Below are 20,654 nucleotides of genomic sequence, written 5' to 3' on the forward strand. Positions count from 1 at the left end.
GCAGGCCCTAGGCAAGCAAGCCCATTGGGCCCTTTATCATAATTTAAATGCATTTCAAAAGTTTCAGAATGGGGTCCCCTTGGTTCTCGCTGAAGGAAAACCAGCAAAGAATAGCAAAGCTGGGAAGAACTGCTGCTTGCTGATTACCCTGCTGCCTGGAGAATGACGTCAGAGGAAGGGAAGAGTACACACTGCTCTTGCCTCCCCCCAGCCAACCATTCTTTCTGCTTGCAACTCTCTTACCAGGACCTTGGCAAAAATTGAGAGGGCCCTTCTACACATTTGGGACCTAGGCACAGGCCTAGTTTGCCTATGCATTAATCTTGCCCTGTTGGGAGGAGCTGAGACAAAAATGTATATAGAGCAGATCTTCAGGAAATAGTTGAGCAGTCCTTTTTCTAGTATGACGATGCCTGTTTTGTCTTGGAAAAGTAAAGTCACCTGGAAGGACATCAATATCTTCTTGTGATAGGAAGTAATCTTTCTATCCAGATGATGCAGCATCCTCTTCCAATGAGGATGTGTCTCCAGGAATGTGCAGAGAAGAGTTAGAACTGCCAAAAGGTAGCAGACTTCAAGAATCCCTTAGATAAGATTTTAAAGAGTGCTGTGGAAGACTTGACTGCCATGCTACAACATAGGAAGGTGCAATATTGAGATTTTGGAAGTCAAATATAGAATTTGAAGTAGGAAGCTTAAATCCAGAACCTGCATGGTAGCATTTTGAGATATATGCTATGTTATATGTGGTCTTATATCCCGCCAAATCACCCTGTTTCAAATGCAGGGCTCCGAAGGCTCAAGAATCTCAATCATGGATAAGATGATGGTACAGGGAAGAGAGATTTTGATTTATTAAGATTTGAGCAAAAATTTGAAATATGGATAACCTATTCTGAATGAATGGGCTCCATCTTAACAAGGTAGAATAAAGCTGCTGCCACTAATATTTCTAAAGATGACAGAGCAGCTTTCAAACTGGTTTCGGGGGAAAGCTGACAGCTGTTCAGGAGTGCCTGGTTCAGACTAAAGTAACATCAAAGGATTCTGGAGAAAAAGGAAATATTAGAACATCTTGATAGAGACTTTCCTGTAAAAGCTGAAGAAGCTGAGGTGTATTTAATAAAGATGAGACAGATAAATCCATATTACCCTACCGACTGCTATGACAAATTTGAAATACAAATAACAGACAGACTTTGAATTGCCTGTAAGCATATACCAAAAGTCTACAAATTAGACTAAATAGTTACAGGTAGAATGTATAGCACTAATTCGCCCATTTCTAGGCATGGTACTGAATGTCAAGCATATCTAATTTTGAAACCTACCAAGATACTCTAAAATACAATGAGATGTATCACTATTTGCCAGTGTTCACAGCAGAAGATCTTAGAAAATTCACATGCTCTTCACACAAATCACAAACAAAGTGCCTGCATATATGCCAGGACTCTCACCATCCTCTTTGGTACGGGTGAAGATTTGTTCACTCCTGACGCCATCTCCTGCGCGGGTGAATGCCAGCACCTGGATGCTATAGTTGGTGTATTTCTCTAGCCCATCCAGCTCAAGTGATGGCTGCAAGGTGGTGATATTCTTAATGTCACCTAGTTCTGCAAGGTAATACATGCACAAACAGCAGTGTCACACTAAGCCAAGCAGTGGTGATCATAGTGTCAGCGTTATCATCTCATAGCTCAGAGAGCAGTCATGACATGCACTAAAGGCCTGGTCTATATTCAAGTTACGGCTTATATAGGTACCTTATGTACCTCTGTGTTTTATATCTCACTCACTGCTCAGATGCAGGGCCAGCTCAAGGGACAGCAGCGCCCTAAGCCAACTTTTGCATTGGCGCCCCTCCCCACCACTGCAATCTGGTATTTCTCTTCTTCTCTCTGCCACCTGTGATCTGGTATCTCCCCCTTTCTTTCACGTCTCCCCCCTTTTGCTGGACCAGGTGAGACACTAGATCAGGTTACTGTTGATAAAGGGCGCCAAAATCGCAGTCTGGCACCTATCCCTCTAGAAGTCTGAAGGTAGAACAGATTAGGATTTTGGCACCCTTTATCACCAGCACCCAGGGCCAGGGCCTCACCTGGTCCATAGGTTGAGCCGGCCCCAATAGACATATGTTACAATACAAGCTCATTCTATTTTCCACTCAGAGGATTTCAAACACAATATTCAATTAGAAACATTAATTAGTGTTCCATACAGTAATCAGTTGAGTTATAAGTCCTAAATGTACCTAGTGAGACATACATACTAGCAAACAGCACAAAAAATGAACACTTTCAAACATCTCTCTGGAAATTAACCACTCTCTCACTCTCTGGTGCATTTCTTCAGCATATAAGAACATAAGAATTGCCGCTGCTGGGTCAGACCAGTGGTCCATCGTGCCCAGCAGTCCGCTCCCGCAGTGGCCCCTAGGACAAAGACCAGTGCCCTACCTGCGTACGTTCCAGTTCAGCAGGAGCTTGAATCCCTGGAGGGTGTTTTCCCCTATAACAGCCTCCAGAAGAGCGTTCCAGTATTCCACCACTCTCTGGGTGAAGAAGAACTTCCTTACATTAGTACGGAATCTATTCCCTTTTAACTTTAGAGAGTGCTCTCTTGTTCTCTCATCACTGATTTAACATGCTGTTATGAAGTTTTGCTAGCTCCCCTCCCATTACTCACTTCACACGCTATACAGCACTCACTCCTCCTATCACCGACTTCACACAGTGCAGTGGTTTCACTCATTTTATTCATCATGACCTCGCGTGCCATAATGACGTCTCACTCTCTTCTGTCCTTATACACTGCAGTCAAGTTTAACTACGATAATTCTTTATTCCTTCCATCCCTGATTTCACACACATAAATAAAGTCTAACTCATTTCTCTCACTGCTTAACTTCACACACTGTGATGGAACCTTATACATTTCTGACCTTGATTACTGTGAAATCTAACTTATTCCTCCAACCTGATGCACTGCGATAGAGCCTCACCCATAGGCAGAGTGCAACATTTATAATTTCACACTTTGGTCAAACCTCCATAATCCTTTCCTCACTAATGTTCCTTATTCCTTCGTATTATAGATATCTAATACGGCATCATCTCTTTACCTCCATCAAGGAGATTTGCCCAGTAGATAACTCTGAATCCCAGGAGAATGCCATTGAGTGCTTCCTTGGAAGGAGTAGACCAGGAGATGGAGATGGTCTCAGGAGATGTGGCAGTTGCTTGTACATTTTCTGGCGCACGACTGGGTACTGAAATGAGATAAACATTTAGTGGGTATACTCTGCTTTGTAAGCTTGTGAATGGAGTAGTGGTGTTACAGTGGGATGGACTATTTTGCACATGTCATGTCTTAAAACTTTTCTACTTCCTACTGTGGAATACAGGATGCTAAGCCAGTTAACCCTCTATTTGTTTATAGCATCCGACTGTGAAATTAATAATGAACAGCAATACAAATAATACATTTCACAAGTTCTTTACCATTTGGTCAAGTCTTTGTTATAGTGCTAAGATCACTCTGTTTTGCTCTATTGTCTATTTATCTTTTCCAACTTATGGAATTTAAAAAAATGACCCATGTTTTTCCATCTGTGCACAAAATAACTCTTAAAATAAGGATTGAAAGTTACCAAATTCAGCATTGTAAGAAAAGAAGGATATCTTGAACAGCTTCAAAATTTAGAAATATCAGTCCAATATTTTTAGAGAATAAACCCTTTCAATTATTTTTTTATATATTTTTATTTATTCAATTTTCTATAACGTTCTCCCAGGAAAGCTCAGAATGGTTTACATCAGGGGTGTCCAACCTGCGGCCCAGTGAAGTATTTTGTGTGGCCCCGGTCGAAGGCGATGCAGTGTTTTCTTCTACTGCCCCCGGGTGTTTACCGTCTTGCCGGCTCCCTCCTCTGTCTTGCTGCAGCATTTGCGCGTTTGTGTGGTCCCAGAAACATTTTTTTCGGCCAATGCGGCCCAGGGAAGCCAAAAGGTTGGACACCCCTGGTTTACATGAATTTATTCAGGTACTCAAGCATTTTTCCCTGTCTGTCCCGGTGGGCTCACAATCTATCTAGTGTACCTGGGGCAATGGGGGGATTAAGTGACTTGCCCAGGGTCACAAGAATATAAGAATAGCCTTACTGGGTCAAACCAATGGTCCATCTAGCCCAATATCCCATCTTCGCGGAGGCCAATCCAAGTGACAAGTAACTGGCAAAAACACAAACAGTAGCACCATTCCATGCTACCATCCCATGTCTGTTTCAACAGCAAACTATGGACTTTTCCTCCAGGAACTTGTCCAAACCTTTTTTAAAACCAGCTATATTAACTGCTCTTACCACATCCTCTGGCATTGCATTCCGGAGCTTAACTATTCTCTGAGTGAAAAAAAAATATTTCCTCCTATTGGTTTTAAAAGTATAAACTTTGCAACTTCATGAAGTGTCCCCTAGTCTTTGTAAATCTTGATGCAGTAAAAAAATTGATCCACTTGTACCCATTCTACACCACTCAGGATTTTGTAGACTTCAATCATATTTCCCCTCAGCCATCTCTTTTCCAAACTGAAAAGCCCTAACCTCTTTAGTCTTTCCTCATACGAAAGGAGTTCCATCCCCTTTATCATCTTGGTTGCCCTTCTTTGAACCTTTTCTAGTGCCGCTATATTTTTTTTGAGATAAGGAGATCAGAACTGAACACAATACTCAAGGTGAGGTTGCACTATTGAGCGATACAGAGGCATTAACATTCTTAGTCTTGTTAACCATCCCTTTTCTAATGATTCCAAACATCCTATTTGCTTTCTTGGCCATCACTGCACATTTGGCGGAAGGTTTCAGTGTATTATCTATGATGACACCCAGATCCTTTTCTTGAGTGCTGACCCTCAAGGTGGTTCCTATCATCTGATAACTATGATTTGGATTATTCTTCCCAATGTGCATCACTTTGCATTTGTCCACATTAAATTTCATCTGCCATTTGGACGCCCAGTCTTCCAATTTTCGAAGGTCTTCCTGCAGTTTTCACATTTCGCATGCGTTGTAACAACTTTGAACTGTTTAGTATCATCTGCAAAGTTAATCACCTCACTCATTCCAATTTCTAGAACATTTATAAATAAGTTAAATAGAACCGTTCCTAGCACAGATACCTGTGGCACACCACTATTTGCCCTCCTCCCCTGAGAAAATTGGCCATTCAACCTGCTGGAGTGAAGGTGTAGGCTAATAGTGCAGTGACCTGAACACCTGGGTTACTGGATTTGATTGTTTGTTCTCAGAGAATAATATATTTTTCACAAAAACAAAGAAAGTGATGACCCCCCCCCAAAAAAAAAAAAAAAAAAAACTGGCCAGTAAAGAGGAGCTGGGTAGCAGTAAAATAGGACAGACCCACCCAGAACTTATTAGACACACCACTTCCTGGTCCATTGGCTCTTCTAGGAGGAGGGTATTTCTATTTCCTATTTCTTTTGTTTCCCTAAACTTGGGTTGCAGCTAAGTGGTCTCTGTGCCTCAGCTGAAAGTCTCCAATTTCTGATATACAACATCATGAGTATCAGCTACAGAAACCCTTTAGACACCTTTTTTTACCCTGCTGATCTCTCCTTTTAAATGTACCCAAGAATCCTTCTGACTTTTCTCATTGCCTTATCTACCAGTTTGGCCATCTTAAAATGATCAGACATGATCACTTCCAGGTCCTATATTCTTTCCTTCACAGATGAGCTTCAATCCCTATGTCAGATTGAATCACAGTATTCACTTAATATGCTTACAAAATATTTATATGTGTATGAAATACTCAGACCTGCAACCGTGACGGTTAAAAGATAAACCAAACTGGTATTGCCAATGGAACCATCATAGTACTTCCTGTCCCGACCACCTTGGTAAACTATAGCTACAAGTATACTTAATATTAACCCACTAACTAAACATAAATAAAAACAAAAACAAAAAATAAATAGAATTTGTCCGTGTGTCATTCGTGATTTTCACTCTATCTCAGGCGGTCATCAGGTCCCCCCCTGACCTCGGCAATAGCAAGTTTAGACTTAAAGCTATAGAACAATTTTATCAGGAGGGGAAACGTGTTACAGCAGCGACTGGCTGAAATGCTCACAAAGGATGACCAGGGAAGTGCTATGTTTAGTTAGTGGGTTAATATTAAGTACACTTGTAGCTATAGTTTAGCAAGGCGGTTGGGACAGTGAAGTACTATGATGGTTCCTGTATCATTTAGCTCAAGTTTTCAAGTTTTTATTAAAATTTGATTCTTTTGCTTATCCAATTTCTAAGCGAGGAATTGAAGAACTGAAGAATGAAGCTCACCAATGAAACCTTCATACTCCTTTCCTAAAACATGTGTTGACGAATGACTCCTGACAGCTACATATCTTGATGTTAGCAGATAACAATGTTGTTAATATATCACTAATATTACAGTAGTACACAGTTATACTACTAATAACTGCCTTCACTCTATCTATAAAGTTTCAATAAATTATTTTACGCTTCTTGCACTCCTTGAGGGTGCAGTCACCACATGCTAAAAAGTTCCGATCCAGACTATTTCTCAAGCTTCCCTACACAACTCTTTATGTTCTCTACACCTTCCAGGGTGTTACCCTGTTGAACATTTTGGCATCATCCACAAAAATGCAAAACTTTTCCAACAGCCCCTCTGCAATGCCACTTACAAAAACACTGGAATGAATTGGACAAAGGACTGATCCTTTTCTTGGAGATTTTTTTTTTTTATTTACCTCTATCTTTTGTCGCCTCACACTAACCCAGTCAGTCACTTAGAGCTCACACTACGGACACAGTTCATTTGTCATATATACATAACTGTGCCAAAGGCATTGCTAAAATCCAAGCACAGTATGTCTGGCATTCTTTACCAATTCAGCTTTTGGGCCACCCAGTCAAAGAAATTAGTCTTCTAGGACCACTGCAGACTCTAAGAACATAAAAAAGCTCAGACAGCAGAGCCACCAGAGCTTCCCTTAATACTCTTGGATATATCCCATCCAGCTCCATCACTTTGTCTACTTTTACTTCCTCAAAAACATAGTTTGAAATTAGCTTGATATCTACTTTAATTTCCATTCCTGTTTGAGTGTTTTCTGCATCCTACTCCCTGCTTAAGGTACAATGACAAAAAATACATAATTCCTCTTTTCCTCAACAATCTCTAATCCTCCACTTCTAATCCTCACAATGTATTTTAGCACTTCCTCCTGTTACTAACACACCTAAAACAAAAAGAGTCTTATTTTTTGTTTTAATTCCTTTGCCACTTGAGGGCGTTCCAGCTCTATTTAATAAGAACCAGGCTGTGCAGTGTTTATCAGCTAACTACAGCTTTTTTCCCCTCCAAACACAACTGTGGAAAGAAAAAGCTGGCAAGTATGTTGCAGATGATGTACTATGACTGCCTCACACGTTTTGGTCTATTCCGCTTGTAACCCCTCTTTTACCTGGTAGTTGGAAAGGGGTCTACAAAGAATTTATTTAGTTTGGGGCCATGGGCCGGGACCAACCTCCATGCTGGCAGGCCGCAGCAAGCATGTACCTGACAGTTCACTCGTATGTCCAAAAAACAAAAGGAGACCACACTAAAGTATTTTAACAGTCCGAACTCCAACTTTACTCTTCCAATAAGATGAAAGGGCATTTGCTTGAACAGTGAACAGAGACGTTGCAAGAACAGTCCTAACCATAAATTGTTTTTTCCTTACAGCTTTAGTTGTACAGTCCAAATGTTTAAGCTCTGTGATGGATAGATTTGATCAGATGGTTGGGGATCATCAAAAGACAAATTTGGCACCATCTAACAGACCTTAAATTTCTTATGGAGGGAGGGTTACTTTCAACTAGCCCTCCCCCATGAAGAGATCCAAGCACTGAAGCTGTCATCTCACTTGTCTAACTTTCAGAAACTGCTGGAACCCATGAGCTGGGTCTCTAATTGTCTCCTGGAGCCAGCAAGTCTACACACCCTCTCTGACTTCTGTTTACCTTCCTATCTCCATACAAGTACAGATAGGATTAACCAACTGTCACAGATTTAAACAATAAGCAGCCCTAATGCCTAGGGACTGCAACAACTTGTACAAAAAGCCACAGCACTTGATGATATTAAAACCACTTACAAGAAGTATGTGAATTGTATGCATCTTTATTTATAACTAGTTTTGTAGCCCATTATATTAATGGGTGCTAGAATAGATGTGTAGACTTAGGCATTTCTTTCTTTCTCTCTGCCCCCTGTCTGTCTTTCATTCTTTCTTTCTCTCTGTCCCCTGTCTGTTTTCCTTTCTCCCTTACTTTTACCTCCCCCATGTCCAGCAGCACCCCTTCCTTGCTTCCCCTGTCCAGCAGTAGCCCTTCTCCATTCCTTTTATCTCCCCCCTGTCCAGTAGTACCCTCTTCTCCCTTACCTGCTCACTGTCCAGCATCCGCTAGGCCGGGCAGCCTCAGAGCTTTTGCTAGGCCGGCCCACTTCACATTATCGAAGTGGGCTGGCCTAGCAAATGCCCCACGGCTGCTGCCGCTGCTGGTCCAGGGGTGAGAAGGAGAGGTGTCATCAGAATTCAGCCAGCATCAGAGATCGGGGCAGGAATGTTTCTGGAGAAACCGCCGCACGCATCGTAAACTGTCGAAGGCTCCTATTACGCATACGGTGACATGGAGCCATGGATCAGGGATCACGGCTGCACGAAATTTCAATTGTGCATATGTGCTAAGGGTTTTATTATAGCGGATGCCTAATACTTAGTATCCAGTCACTATTACTCTGTATGCTGGGAATCTCTCTCTTCAAAGTCCATTGTTTTAACATTAAATCACTGTGCACTTCTTTTTTACAACCATCAGTTTTATCCTACTCCTCTGTACTTCCAGCTCACTTGGAACCAGTGCTTGGATCTGCTGCCATAAACTTTTACACACAACTATCTGGGGATGTGTCTTACATGCTATACCAACTTACTTTAGTCCAGTCACTGCTGTGACCATAGGAACCAACTTTTCAAAATGATTGGGAGTCTTCAACTCAGCACAAATTACCAAGGAAATTAAAACATGGTAGGTTGTGAACAAACTGACCAGGCTGTTCTTAAGTGTAGAGAACGGTAGATGATACACACACAGGGAGGACTTGTGGGTAAAAGAAATGCTAAGAAGAAATCTGTTTTACTACTTGGGATCTAGCTAGGTACTTGGGACCTGGGTTGGCCATTGTTGGAACTAGGATAATGGGCTTTATGGACCTTCAGTCTGACCCAGTATGGCAATTCTTATGTTCTTAAGCACTGCAAATTTCACCAATCTCTCTTCCTCCCCAACTCATTACCACAATTTACCACCCTATTCCTAGCCCATCTACATAATTCTCATGCTATGCCTTCCAGTCTACCCTGGCTCATCTATACAACCCACATTGTCCCTCTCCCAGGCAGTCCTCAATAGTTCCTCTTCCCTATCTAGCCTGTGTATATCATACATTTTCTCTTCCCACAGACCATCCCTACTTCTTTCTCAACCCCTCCCTGCCTTAATGTCTTCTTCCTCCTCATCTTCTTTTTCCCAATGTACAATTTGATTTTTAATATCCTGTCTCTCCCCCTGCCTATACCTACACTTCTCTGCTCCCTACTTCCTCCTGACCTGTCCTGCCTTACTCCTACTAATTATTTCTCCCATTAAGTTTCTTCTCACTCCACTTTGCCAGTGCTTCTTCCCTGTAGGCTAGTCTCACCCATCCCAAATATCTCTTAGGCAGATTTATTTCACATTTCAAAATTTTTATCCTAAACTAAACTAAACTAAACTAAGCCTTAAGTTTATATACCGCATCATCTCCACGGAAGTGGAGCTCGGCACGGTTTACAAAGCTTAAAAATATAAGGAGAGAGAGGAGAAAGATTTACAAAAGCATATGAACAGAGGGAAAATAAACAGGAGAAGAAATGTTATATGTTAGAAAAAAGCCACCCTTCCCTACCCTTCCTGGCAAAAAAAATCATATTTCTATATTCCCCTTTCTCAGAGCCTCAGAGTATACTATTTCCTGACACCACTCATGTCATGGCCTAAGGGACCTGGCCAATCGGAGTCCTAGGCTACTCCCAGTGCATCCCAGAATGCACTGAGAGAGAGGCCTAAGATTCCAGTTAGCCCAGGTGCCTAAGGCCTCTCCTATGGGAGGGGACTTATGTGCTTGGGCCAATGAGGGTCTTAGGAACTGGTGGGGTTCAAATGTTCTCAGGAAAAAAAAAGACAGCTGAAAAAGGCAGGAGAACAGAAGTGACCACAAACAGCAAAGGAGAGCAAGGGACATTAGTACTCTGAGCAAGAATGATACTTTTTTTCCATCATTTTATTTTATTTTTGTGGCAGTTATGTTTTATAATGTTTGTCTTGCTTTTATACAATTTTATTTATCTTGGGAGGACCCAGTAAATGTATAATTTTAAACAAATCCTTACTAGCCCCTTAAGTGTTTTTCCAGATGTGTTTGAACAGAGAATGTTCAGAGGCTACTGATCTAGGTACTGAGGACCCCTTACTTTTTTCTGTATCATTGCATGCTATTTAACTCTTAATTATTCATTGTGGATATCCAGATATCTCAATGGGTGTCCCCTGAGGACCAAGTTTGGAATGGCTGTCTTAAAGAACAACACTATGGTGGTATTTGGACATATACCTGCATATATATGCACAAACACACATTAATGTCAGTATTCTATACATTTACACACCTAGAGCACACATAAATATAAGCATGCCATTAAACAGTAGAATTGTCCTTTTAATACCATAGAGCTATTCAAAAAGCTTGTCCAGTTAACTTTATAAGTTAGCCAGACAAGTCTTCATGGCTAAAATGTCCTCTCCCCCCAAACTAGCTACATTTTGTCTGAGCAAGCCATAGCGAGACTAAAACTGAAGCAAAAAGGCAATGCTGCAGGGCAGGGGGAGGGGAAGTGTCCCTGGGTATGATTTCACTTTGCACCCTCTGTACAGATATTTATCATTGGCTAACCAAATTTACTCATGTAACTCTGGTCAAAGAACATACTGTTACCCAGAAAATTATATTTAGGGAAAATTATATTTATCATTTAGGGTAATAGCTACAACCCAGGGAGAAATGTTACCTTAAAGGCAACATAAGAACATAAGAACATAAGAAGTTGCCTCCGCTGAGGCAGACCATAGGTCCATCCTGCCCAGCGGTCCGCTCCCGCGGCGGCCCATCAGGCCCATCGCCTGAGTAGTGGTCTATATCTATCTATACCCTTCAATCCCTTTTTCTTCTAGGAATCTATCCAAACTTTCTTTGAAACCATTTAATGTTTTCTTGTCTATAACAGCCTCTGGAAGCACGTTCCATGTATCCACCACCCTCTGAGTGAAAAAGAACTTCCTAGCGTTTGTTCTAAACCTGTCCCCTTTCAATTTCTCCGAGTGCCCCCTTGTACCTGTGGTGGTCCTTAATTTGAAAAATCTGTCCCTGTCTACTTTTTCTATGCCCTTCAGGATCTTGAAGGTTTCTATCATGTCTCCTCTAAGTCTCCGCTTTTCCAGTGAGAAAAGTCCCAACTGCTTCAACCTGTCGGTATATGGGAGATTTTCCATTCCCTTTATCAGTTTAGTTGCTCTTCTCTGTACTCCCTCAAGTACTGCCATGTCCTTCTTGAGGTACGGCGACCAGTACTGGACACAGTACTCCAGATGCGGCCGCACCATTGCACGATACAGCGGCATGATGACTTCCTTCGTCCTGGTCGTAATACCCTTCTTAATGATACCCAACATTCTGTTAGCTTTCTTTGAGGCTGTAGCGCACTGCGCCGATGTCTTCAGTGTTGCGTCTACCATCACTCCCAGGTCTCTCTCCAGGTTACTGACCCCTAGCGGTGTTCCCCCCATTCTGTATGTGAACATCGGGTTCTTTTTCCCCACGTGCATGACCTTGCATTTCCCTATGTTGAAGCTCATTTGCCATTTTTCGGCCCACTTTTCCAGCTGCGTTAGATCCTTTTGGAGATTTTCGCAGTCTCCCCTGGTTTGAGCCCTGCTGTATAGTTTGGTGTCATCTGCAAATTTAATAACCTCACACTTGGTTCCCGCCTCTAGGTCGTTTATGTAGATATTGAACAGGAGCGGTCCCAGCACCGACCCCTGCGGAACTCCGCTCGTGACCCCTTTCCAGTCTGAGTAATGGCCCTTTACGCCAACCCTCTGTTCCCTGTTCGCCAGCCAGTTTTTGATCCATCGGTGGATCACCCCTTGTACCCCGTGGTTCCATATCTTCTTAAGCAGCCTTTCGTGTGGTACCTTGTCGAAGGCTTTTTGGAAGTCAAGGTAAATGATATCTATAGATTCCCCTTTATCCACCTGGCTGTTTACCCCCTCGAAGAAGTGCAATAAGTTTGTGAGGCATGACCTACCCTTGCAGAAGCCATGCTGACTCGGTTTTAGCTGCTCATTGTTTTCGATGTGTTCACAGATGATGTCCTTAATCAGTGCCTCCATCATCTTTCCTGGGACTGAGGTCAGGCTCACTGGCCTGTAGTTTCCTGGGTCTCCCCTTGAGCCCTTCTTGAAGATGGGCGTGACATTTGCTATTTTCCAGTCCTTCGGGATCTCTCCGGTTTTTAAGGATAGGCTGTATATTTGTCGAAGTGGCTCCGCTATTTCGTTTTTTAGTTCCTTGAGTACCCTTGGGTGAATGCCGTCCGGACCTGGAGATTTGTCGCTCTTTAGTCTGTCTATCTGCTTGAGTACATCTTCTTGGCTTACCTCTAAATTGACCAGTTTTACATCTTGGTCTCCTTTTCCGCTCTCTTCAGGTTCTGGGATGTTAGTTATATCTTCCCTCGTGAAAACTGACGTGAAGAACTCATTTAACCTGTCAGCTATTTCTTTCTCTTCCTTTACCACTCCCTTCCTGTCTCCATCATCCAATGGTCCCACTTCTTCTCTTGCCGGTTGCTTCCCCTTGACGTATCTGAAGAAAGACTTGAAGTTTGTTGCTTCCTCTGCCAGTCTCTCTTCATATTCTCTTTTTGCTTTTCTAACCGCTCGGTGACACTCCTTCTGGTGTTCTTTGTGCACTTTTTGGTTCTCCTCTGTTTTGTCTTTTTTCCATTTTCTGAACGATGCTTTCTTGTCACTTATCGCCTTCTTCACTGCATTTGTTATCCACACTGGGTTTTTTTGTTCTGTTTTTTTTGCACCCTTTCCTGAACTTGGGGATGCACAGGTTTTGCGCTTCGTGCACAGTTCCCTTGAGTAAGGTCCAGGCTTTTTCTACGGAATCCATCTTCCCTATGTTACCTTTGAGTTTTTTTCCCACCATTTCCCTCATGGCATCATAATTTCCTTTTTTGAAGTTGAGTGCTGTCGTTGTGGTTCTTTTCCCCTTTGATGATCCAATTTCTAGCCTGCACTGGATCGTGTTGTGATCACTGTTACCTAGCGGGGCTAATACTGTCACCTCCTTTGCTGGCCCCTCTAGTCCGTTGAAGATTAGGTCAAGAGTGGCGTCACCCCGTGTTGGTTCCTTGACCAGTTGCTCCATGAAGCAGTCCCTCATGACCTCTAGGAATTTGGTCTCCCTTGCGCAGTTTGAGTGCCCAATACTCCAGTCTATCCCTGGATAGTTGAAGTCCCCCATCACCATCACCTTTCCGCTTCTGCATACCTGCCTCAGTTCTGCCTCCAGGTCCTGGTCGATTTCTTCAGGTTGTCCTGGTGGGCGGTAGTACAGACCCATTTTAATGTCTGCCCCAGTTCCTCCCTGTAGCTTAACCCATAGTGATTCCAAGCCATCCGCCTGAACTGTTGTTTCCATCCTGGTTGAGGGTATGGAGTCTTTTACGTACAGCGCTATTCCTCCACCCTTTTTATGTGCCCTGTCTCTCCTGTATAGTTTGTACCCTGGTATGGCCACATCCCATTGATTTTCCTCAGTCCACCATGTTTCTGTGACTCCAATTATGTCTAGGTCCTTTTTGCTAGCAGTGATTTCTAGTTCTCCCATTTTGGCCCTCAGGCTCCTAGCATTTGTGTACAGGCAGTTTAAGACCCAGTTTTTTGCCCTCTCTTTTCGTTCTCCTCGTGTTTTGGTACTCCTGCAGTCCTCCTCATGGTTTGCCAGCCCCCGAGTTTCATCCTCCTCCTGCTGCTGTGTGTCTGTGACGTCCTCAGCCTGTTTCCCTTGCACCACTTGTTCTTGTAATTTTCTCTCAGTTCTGGTCTCTATTTCACAAGGTCCTTGCTCCTCTGGCTCCTGTTGTTCCATGTTGGTGCCTCTTACGAGTTCCATTTGTGCCCTCGGTCCCTGCAATGCGTCCTTAGGTCCTTTTTCAAAACATACACACTCAGTCCCAAGTCCTCCCTTACAATATCCCGGGTCAGTATCCTTATCAGGTATTGATGTCCGATGTCCTTTTTCAAAACATACACACTCAGTCCCAAGCTTTCCTTCCCAATGTCCCAGGTCAGTATCCTTGTCAGGCAACAGAGAAGTGTTTCTAGTGCTACACACCTTCCTATCTTTTAACTGTTATAGAGTGTTCCCTGTAATGTCCAAGACTCCTTGCCTCTGCCTGCTACCCTCTTCTTCATTCCTGTGATGGACAGGTTAATACCACAGCTAGATTCCTTTAATTTAATTACAGAAAAATGTATATTCAAACCCCAGCCTCCAAATCATAGTAACATAAAGCAGATAAAGACTAGCATGTTCCATCTAGTCTGCCCAGCAAGGTGACTAGACTTGAACCTGCCACTTTGTGCAGTTCATAGAAACACTCCCAGTGATATGAAGTGTGAAGGCAGGAATGAGTATGAGAGGAACAGAGAGGGTAAACATATGAATTGCCATACGTGGACAAGCTGAAGTCCACCAAGCCCAGTATCCTGTTTCCAACAGTGGCCAATCCCTGTGCCAAGTACCTGGCAAGATCCCAGAAGAGTAAAACAAATTCTATACTGCATATCAACTTGTTTACTGTAACATCGCCTACTTGGCACTTTCCCAGAAGAATATGTGGCGATTACAAAATGCGACGGTTAAGCTACTTTGTGGGTTGAAGAAGTTCGATCATGTAACACCTTCCTATTGATTTCTACACTGGCTGTCGATGGAGGCAAATATGAAGTTCAAGTTTGGATGTTTTTGCTTTAAGGTACTATTCAGTTTAGCCCCTAAATATATAACCAACCTTTTCTCTTTCACAACCAACAGACATAAGAGAAGCTCACATCTGAACTATGTTTCTCCACCGGTTAGAGGATGTAAATTTAAAAGGCATCTTCAACATCTTTTCTCACAACAGGCAGCATTATGGGGTAAAGATCTGGAACAACTGCTTATGCCTACTACTTATGGGGAATTTAGGAAACACCTAAAAACATATCTGTTCCTGAAGTATTTAGGTAAATGACCTACACAATCTTAGTCCACAACTGATCTCTAGAGCTGTTAATCACTAACTCTTAACTTTGTTAATTCTACTCAATCTGTAGCATCTTTTAATCATTGTAAACCGCATTGAACTTCACGGTCAGTATATAAACTGTTATTATTATTATTATTATAAGCAGTGGATTTTCCCAACATTTAGTTGGTTTGAAGAGGACTATCAAAGCTAAAGAGACCCTGGGCCAGCACCATGGCAGGGATATATTCTTCAGTTTGAAAAGGCTGATTTTAATTTCTGGTCCATGCTTCTGTTTTCTGGACCTGGGATGCTGCAGATGCAAAGCTCACAGCCCATGGGGTGGAGTAAGGAGTAAAGTCTCAGCTATTAATCAACATCAACTAAATGCCAGACTCGGAATCCATGTTAGAGGGTGCTGCGGTTTGTAGCCCCTGGTGAAAGCCTGTGACCACAAAAGCTAGGCCAAGTAAGAGAAAAATCCAAAGATAGCTTATAATGCCAGTTTAGGGGTGTGCGGCTTCAAAAGTTTAATTTTTTTTTAGTTTCCCATGTCTTTCATGGGAATTCTTTTTGTTGAGTTTTTTTGATTTTGTCAGAAAATGTGTGTATTCTTTTGCATGCACTATTGGGAATGGATACACACTCTTTGTGCAGAGTGTGTATTCTTTCTGAAGAGTGCACACTGTTTGTGACACAGGAAGAAAAATTTGTGATTTTTTTTTCTTATCATTTCAGACTTAAATCATTTCAAATGAACATAAACCCCTGTGCTAAAGCCCCACATTGGTTCCAACTGATTTAAAAGCTCAAAGGAGTTGGAAAAAAAACTGCAAGGCTAATAAAAAGATGGTGGGCTCTTGCAAATTAACATGACCTTTAATACTTGTTTTCATACTTAGAAGCAGTCTTTCCCCTTCCTTGACACATAAACATGAAAATTAGAGTAATGACTTTATAACTAATGAGTATTACATAGCTGAATTTATGGGTTGTTGACTGTTTACAGGCAGTCCCTAGGTTACAGACATTTGACAAGTATGACTTGTACTTAAGAATGTGGTTGAGGTTTCATTTGATTTCACTGAACAGTATTTTCAGTGGCATAAACTCCTACACTTCTATAGCAGATTCAAGAATGATGCATGGCCATATTAAGAACATTGTGTGGTTGTGCATACTGTACCTTAGAGGGAACACTGTGGACAGTTGGCCCTTTTGTCAGCTGGGAGCAGAGGTTAAATAGTAAGAATCTTAAAATCTACAAGTTCTGAGTTACATACAAATATGACATAAGAAAAGCTTTAAAAACATAACTCGTTCTTAACCTGGGGACTGCCTGTATATATAATATTGTCAGTGCTACGTTTCTCCTCCCCCATATCAAGAAAGTTTGTTTATTACAATTTTATATAACGCCAAGCCAGTAAAGAGATCTAGGACGGTGGTTCCCAATCCTGTCCTGGAGGTCCACCAGGACAATCGGGTTTCCAGGATAGCCCTAATGAATATGCATGGAGCAGATTTGCATGCCTGTCACTTCTACTATAAGCAAATTTATCTCATGCATATTCATTAGGGCTAGCCTGAAAACCCAATTGGCCTGGTGGTTCTCCAGGACAGGGTTGGAAACCACTGATCTAAGAGATTCAGAAAGTCTAAATACATAATAATAAAAAATAGAAAAGAATTGCATGAAATAATAAGAAAGACCTATTATATTCAAACCAAGACTGTATTGTACACATGTGTATGTGAAACTCTTATGAGGTAGACTCAGTGGTGAAGTAAAAATGGTAAAAAATCAAGAGAGTCTGGATTGGCCATAACATTATATTCCAAGCTGATATTAGAAGAAGCACCACCCAGGAGATGGTCCAATCCACAGCTAATCACTGGGCTGTCAAGCTAGTCCAAAGAGAGTCAGTGCCAAAAGCAGGCAGTAAGATGTGATGAGTCTTACCATCCTCCAGGGTGGTGCAGATTAACTCCTGAGAAGAGGGCCCTGTCCCAGCTCGGTTGCACGCCTGCACCACTACCCCATACTGGGTGAACTTCTTCAGGTTATCCAGGGTGTAGAGTTCGCTGTCCCCAGTGCTGTCCAGGCTGATAATGTTGAACTGATAGTTACCCCCTGTGCTGTACTCCCGGTAACCAATCTGGTATCCCCTGATAACTCCATTCTGTAAGTGCTTTTTAGGAGCCTAAGAGAAGAAAAGCAGAAGTTTATGAATGAAATTTTGTTTGCAAGGATAAAAGCTACAGTTAAAAAATATCTTTATTTATATCTATATAGATTTAGATATATTTTCAATATTCAAAACTGCAGCAGTTGGATCATTGGACCCAATCAATAATCTTCAATAGCATTAGCAGCAGTATCCAGATAATGCCAATGAAAATCATGTCTGACCACCTCGGTACCATCCAGGTAGTGGTGGTGTAGTACAGTGCAGGGCTAAGGCAGAGCTGGAAGTTGTCCGTTTACTATCAATATTCAGCACTAGTACTCTGGTAACTATCCAGAAAAGTTAGGACAGTGCGGGTATTCAGCGCTGGTATCCAAGTATTGTCTGGCACTGAATTTCCATTTATAAAATTTAAATTCCACAGTCAGTGATTGAAGTCAACACTGACTACAGTGTTCATAGAATGAAAGATTAAGTTCTTACCTGGATAATCTTCTTTCTGTTAATATACACAGAAGTCTATACATTAGGTAATCAATCCATGTTCATGAACTGTTCTAGAAAGATGTCAATCACATCTTTCAGCTCCTCCTCCTTCACCAGTGGAGTATAGTAACCTCTTCAGTTTGTACCAAAGTAATCAATCTCTACTGTAATAGAAAAAAAAGAGCAGGAGGGACATGAATTTCCCTGGAGATATCATACATTTCTGTTCTGCTCTGTAACTCATGAAATAGATCAATAATTAACATGAATTTGCAACACTGCTGTGTGCAACTAGCACAAACACATAATGAGCTCCAAAGCACAACAAATTCATTACTTTATTAGCAATTTATTCATACAAGTTCATCCAACTGACAGGAGAAGAACTCCAGTTCTGGAACTATAGAATTATCCGAGGCAGAAAGCAGGTAAATTGCAAAACTCACAGGGCAGGCCTTATAGACTCCTGTGTATATTAACACAAAGAAGATTATCCAGGTAAGAACCTAATCTTTAATTCTGTTACATAAACACAAGAGTCTCTATATTAGGTGCCAGATATCTCAGGTAGGACATATAAGCCTGCCCATATAACCAAGGACCCAAATGCAATGTCCTCCAGAGCCGCCACATCCACTATATAGAATTTTGTAAAGGTATGGAGAGTAATTCAAGTAGCTGCTCTACAAATCTCTTTGGGTGGAACTGCCCGGATCTCCACCCATGAAAATGCCACACTTTTGGTCGAATGAGCTATGAGAGAAATATGGTATTTTTCGGTCTATAAGATGCTCCTGACCATAAGACGCACCTACATATAGAGAAGGAAAAACCAAGAAAAAAAAATTTGGCTCCGAAATTTTTTTTTCTTGGTTTTTCCTCCTCTACATGTAGGTACATCTGGTGTGTCTGGTGGTAGGCACTCTGCAGCCACTCGCCCCCATATCTTTTTTTAAATGCCAGTGGTCAAGCGCGGTCTCACCAGGAGTTATCCGCGCTCCTGCTGGACGGCTGCCTCCTTTGTTGCTGTAGAGTAGTGAATAAGGCAGGAGTGCAAGCTTTACGCTTCCTGCCTGGTCCCGTACTGCTCTGTGAATGGCTGCCGTCGGTTCTCACAGTGCAGGATGGCAGCCACTCATGGAGCGGCGCAGGACCAGGCAGGAAGTGAAAAGCTCATGCTCCTGCCTTATTCGCCACTCTGCAGCAACAAAGGAGACAGCCGTCCAGCAGGAGCACAGAAAGCTCCTGATGAGATCGCGTTAGACCACCGGTGTTAAAAAAATGGTACAGGGGCGGGGAGGTGTTTAAAAATTGTATTCGCTCTTTAAGACGCACCCACTTTTTGGGGTAGAAAAAGTACGTCTTATGGAGCAAAAAATACGGTACGTGGCTATAGCCATTGTACATCAACAAAATTGCCATGCTAATCCATCTGGTGATAGAAGCCTTAGAAGCTTGTCTGCCTTATCTTGATTGACTGGTCAGAACAGATGGTTGGAAAGTTGAGAATCATTGGTCCTTTTCAAATAGTGGAGTAAAACTCTTTACACATTCAGCCTCTACAATTTCCTATCTTGCTTAGCCGAACCTGTAGGATGAAAAACAGGCAAATAAATCTCTTGGTTGATGTGAAAGGCTGACACAAACTTCAGTAGAAAGGAAGATACCTGCAGTGAAATCCCAGCCTCTGTGATCTTGAAGAAGAGCTCTCATCAAAAATTATTATAATGTGTTGATCTAATTATATATTGTAAGGATTTTAAGTGATGTATAAAGTCTAAAATGAATTTTTCTTCTATTCATTTAATGAAAGTGTTAAAAATAAATAAAAATATATAAAAAAAAGAAGAGCTCTCTGAAGGAAAGGGCATGCAATTCCAAGATCCATCTCGCTGAGACTGTTGCCACCAGAAATACCATCTTTACCATGAGATCCAGAAGGCCTCACATGGAGGCTTAGGAAAGCTCTTCAAGATGATATTAAGATTCCAGGATGGAAAAGGCTGGCACAACAGAGGCTGCAATCTGAGCACCCCCTTCAAATCCGGGTTACATCTGGATGAGAAGCCAGTGATAGCTTTCCTCCAAGTTTCAAGTTTATTAAAAATTTGATTAATCGCTTATTCAAAATTCTAAGCAATGTACAAAAAGTAAAATTACAAATTTCAGAGGCGACAGAACAAACAATTTTGACTAACCAGACAGAACATACCAAACAAAAGGGAAAAAATGGGGAAAGAAATAAAATTGTTGATAGTAAATAAGACATATAAGGAAAAAACAACAGGGACGGTAAAAGCGGAAGACTTGAATAAGTCAGAAAATAAAATTCATTAAATGCTCCTAATCTAGCTTACTAACAGTCAAATGCATCTTTAAAAAGAAAGCATTTTAACTTGCTCTTGATTCTATCGAAAGCAGGAAAGACCTGCCACCTGGACTTTGAGAGATGCCACCGCTAGGCCTTGTTCTAGTCCAGCTTGTAGA

At 41.9% G+C, this 20,654-nt stretch overlaps 1 protein-coding gene across 1 annotated transcript in view; it reads right to left on the bottom strand.

Annotated features, from left to right (window-relative positions):
- The window catches only part of DSCAM (DS cell adhesion molecule), a 756,178-nt gene that overhangs the window by 247,155 nt on the left and 488,369 nt on the right, over positions 1 to 20,654 (bottom strand). Inside the window, exons 17-19 of the mRNA XM_033942926.1 lie at positions 17,456 to 17,696; positions 3,125 to 3,271; positions 1,461 to 1,616 (exon numbers count right to left, since the gene is read on the bottom strand). Of these exons, the coding sequence (XP_033798817.1) occupies positions 1,461 to 1,616; positions 3,125 to 3,271; positions 17,456 to 17,696 (544 nt within the window). The remainder of the gene's footprint in view (positions 1 to 1,460; positions 1,617 to 3,124; positions 3,272 to 17,455; positions 17,697 to 20,654) is intronic.

This window comes from Geotrypetes seraphini, chromosome 4 (assembly GCF_902459505.1).
Source record: "Geotrypetes seraphini chromosome 4, aGeoSer1.1, whole genome shotgun sequence".
In the NCBI taxonomy this organism is placed as follows: domain Eukaryota; kingdom Metazoa; phylum Chordata; class Amphibia; order Gymnophiona; family Dermophiidae; genus Geotrypetes; species Geotrypetes seraphini.